The sequence below is a fragment of the Sparus aurata genome, chromosome 3, assembly GCF_900880675.1.
Source record: "Sparus aurata chromosome 3, fSpaAur1.1, whole genome shotgun sequence".
Taxonomy (NCBI): domain Eukaryota; kingdom Metazoa; phylum Chordata; class Actinopteri; order Spariformes; family Sparidae; genus Sparus; species Sparus aurata.
The window spans coordinates 686,229-689,940 of record NC_044189.1 but is presented as its reverse complement, the minus strand read 5'-3'; the positions used below and the strand labels follow the sequence as shown (position 1 = coordinate 689,940).

The 3,712-nt window shown below is 48.8% G+C and overlaps 1 protein-coding gene across 1 annotated transcript; it reads right to left on the bottom strand.

Moving 5' to 3' along the window:
* Positions 1-994: 994 nt before the first annotated feature.
* LOC115579207 (antifreeze protein Maxi-like) lies at positions 995-1,474 on the bottom strand. The gene has a single exon (XM_030412766.1). The coding sequence runs from the start codon at positions 1,472-1,474 to the stop codon at positions 995-997; it is 480 nt and encodes a 159-aa protein (XP_030268626.1).
* Positions 1,475-3,712: the final 2,238 nt, after the last annotated feature.

Sequence of the window (3,712 nt, the reverse complement as noted above, 5' to 3'; positions counted from 1 at the left end):
ACCGGGGCCCTGGACAACCGACCTGATGTTACCCTACCCTAACCATCCTCCTCGCAAGTCTCAACATGGCAGGGGAACACGGCCCACCGTTGGTTATCGTCATTGGTCGCACCATGAGTAGTGCTACAGGATTCCAAAAATCAGACTGTTCAAAGAAAACAGATCGGGTGGATCAATACTGACGTGCTTCTGGACCGGGGAATTACTCACTAGATGAGCTCGGGTTGATTTGTAGCAGGAAAGTAATTCCTCGGTCGAGTTTCTGGACCGGAGAATTACTTCCCTGCTGTAAAATGACCCAAGCTCATCTATCATCCTCCTGCATGGCTACTGCTCACATGTGATTATTTATCAGCCATGAAATCTTTACTTTTACTAACGTATGACTTGAAGAACCTTTTCAAGCTGTACAGATAAAGTTGAGAGTTGGAACCACAGACTCAATGAAACAGAAGGAGGCAAAAATTCATTGATCATTCATTTATTGACAAAGCAATCAGCATGTTCATTAGAAAATTCAGGTTAGTGCAATCACAAACATTCATTATTAAAAATAGTGATAATTGTATTGAATATAATTTATTTAAACTATATGATTATTAAAATGATACATTTGTACATCTTTTGCACACACACACACATACACGCAGCACAAGAACAATGATTTGACGTGAAATCAATCCAGAGATCATTTTCTGTTATTGAACACAATAAATAGGACAATAAATAGCATAATTTAAACCTATATAACATTATATATATAAGCTGTTTGCCTCTGTTATTGATTCTTGAAAGTTATTATTAATATTTTGATTACTTCACCCAGAGTCAGAGGACCAGCCGATCCTTCCTCTCCTTTCTGAACACTTCCATTTTCTGAATTTTAATAATTATGGACATAAACATGATACATGATACATGACAAGTAGAATAATAAATATATAATTGTATTGGACAGTCCATCAGTCCTGATGTAGCTGCGTCGTGTTGCTCTTTACAGCAGGACAGCAGCTACGACAGCCACTGTGACAGAAATCAGACCCATCCTGTTGTTGCCTGCGGCTGCTGTTGTTGTGTTGGATCCGTCTCCTGCTCCAGTTTCAGCTTCGGCTGTTGTTTCTGCTGGTGCTGCCGTTGTTGCTGCTGCGTTGCTGGAAGGAGCTCTCGACACTGCTGCCTCAGCCGCTGCTGCCGCTGCCTCGGCAGACGCCGCTGCCGCCTGCATTGCTGACGTCATGGCGGCTGCTAGGTCTGCTGCGTCTGCTGCTGAAGTTGCTCCTGCTGCCTCTGCTGCTGTCTCTGCTGCTGCTTTTGCTGCTATTGCTGTTGCTTTGGCCATCGCTGCCACCACCTGTGCCTCTGCGACTGATGCTGCCGGTGACCCTGGGGTGTCTGATAACATTCTCTGCAGTTCTTCTGCTGCCTCTGCTGATTCTGCGGCCACAGTTTTGGCAGCTTCTACAGCTTCCGACATTGTTTCTGGTGTTGCTCGGGCAGATGCTGCCTTTTCTGCTGCTTTTGCTGCCGTCTCTGCTGCATTTGCTGATTTTAATGCTGACACAGCAATTTGTGCTGCTTCTGGTGATGCTGATGCTGCTTGTATTGCCGCTCGTGATGCTGCATCTGCTGCATCAGCTGCTTTCCTTGCTGCATCTGTTGCCGTTTTAACTGGAGCTAACCCTGCTGCAACTAAGTTTGCAGCTATTGCTGCTTCTTTTGAAGCTTTTGCTGCATTTCTTGCTGCTTCGAATGCTTCTGGTCCAGCAGCCAAAGCTGCTGCTGAGGCTGCTGCCGCAGCTGATGATGCCGCCGCCGTGGAGCTGACCACCGCTGCTTCCTTTGCTTTATCTGCTCCTGTTGCAGGTGTTCCAGATGTGCTTGCCTGTGGGGCTGCAGTCACTGGTCGTGGTGTTGTTCCTTCAGGTGCCTTTGATAGAGCAGATTCTGCTGTTTTTGCTGCTGCTGCTGCAGCGTTTGCTGCTGCTGCCATTAATCCTGGTATCTCTGCGGCTGCAGCTTCTGGCACTTTTTCTGCTATCTTTGCATTTGCCTCTGTGAAATTCGCCACAGTTTTTGCTATGTCCATTGCTGATTTCATAGCTTCTGTCATTTCTCCTGCTTCCTCTGGTGTGACCGCTGATATGGACTCTAATGTTCCTTTTGCTGCCGTTGCTGCTGTTTTTGCAGCTTCTGCAGCGGCTGTTATTGCTTCTGGCGTTGCTGTTTCAGAAGCTGCCTTTGTTGCTGCTGTTGCTGCCTCTCTGGCTGCTAAAGCGGCTGTTGCTGAAGCCTCTGCCATTTGTTTTGCTATCTTGGCTGTTGATGGTGGAGCTGTTGATGCTGCCTGTAATGCTTTTAGAGCCACTGCTTCTGCCGCTTCTGCTGCTTCAATGGCAGCCTTTTCTGCCAATGATGGTGATGCCTTTCCTGCTGCCACTAATGCTGCAGTTGAAGATGCTACTTGTGCAGCTTTTACTGCACTTTCTACTTCTTTGGGCGGTACTCCAGCGGCTGCTGCTGTTGAGGCTGCTAATGCTGTCGCTGCTGCTGCTGTTGAGGCTGCTGTTGCTGCTGCTGCAGTTTTTCCCTCTGTGTCTGGGTCTGTTGCTTCAGGTGTTGGTGGCACTGTGGATAAGTTGAAGCCTCCATCTGGGAGTGTGGCTTTAGCTCCTGTTGCGGCCGCTGCTGCACCTCTTGCTGCTGCTAGTGCTGCTGATTGCCTTGACCTGGACAGGTCCGCACTTCCAGGTGCCGTTGCTGCTGTTATTCCTGTTGCTTCTGCCATTACTGCCACTGATAGAGCTGCTGACAGTGATACACGTCTTGCTGTTGCAGTTGGCCCTGGGATGGAAGATATTTCTGTTTCTAATATTTTTGCCACATCTCTTGATTTTTCTGCCACTGTTGTCGCAGCTTCTGCAGCATCTGTGATCGCTGTTGGTCCTCCCTGAGCTGCCGTTCTTGCTGCTGCTGCTGCCTTTTCAGCGGCATCTGCTGCTATTGATGCTGCATTTGATAGTCGTGCAACTGCTTCTCGTCTTGATTCTGGTGCTGTTTTTGCTTCTTGTGCCGCTGCCTCAGCTGCTTCTTTGGCATCCTTGGCAGCTTGTGTTGCTGCTTCAGCTGCCAGTGTTGCTGGTGCTGCTCCTGTTGCCACCAATGCAGCAGCTCTGGCCGTTGTTTCTGCAGCCAGAATTGCTTTTTCGGCAGCTGGAGATCTTGTTGCTCCAGCAGACGTTGAAGCGGCTCCTGCTGCTGCGGCTGCTGCAGAAGCTGCTGCAGCCGCTGCAGAGGCTGATGATGCCGTCACTGTGGCCACTGCTGTTGGTCCCATCGTTACTGTTGGCTGCACAGTTGTTGTTTTACCCCACGCTCCTGCTGCTAGGTCTGAGAACACGGCTGCTGCTTTTGCTGCGCTGATTGCCTCCTTTGCTTTTTCTGTGGATAATGCTGCCAGTTCGTCTGCCGTCTCTCCTGTTCCTGTAACTGCGATTGCTGCTGTTTCTGCTGCTGTTTTAGCTTCGTTTGCAGTTTCGGCTGCTTTCTCAGCTGCATCTATTGCTGATTGAATTGCAGATGCTGTTTCTGCTGGAGTTGGTCCTGTAGCTGCGGTTTTAAGTATTGCTTTTAGTTCCTCTGCTGCTGCTTCTGCTTCCTCTGCTGCTGTTTTTGCAGCTCTTATGGCAGCTGCTTCAGCTTCTGGTGTTGTCTC

What these genes read in the sequence shown, in the direction of transcription:
- LOC115579207 (XM_030412766.1), bottom strand. Translation starts at nt 1,474, where the DNA reads ATGTCGGAAGCTGTAGAAGCTGCCAAAACTGTGGCCGCAGAATCAGCA.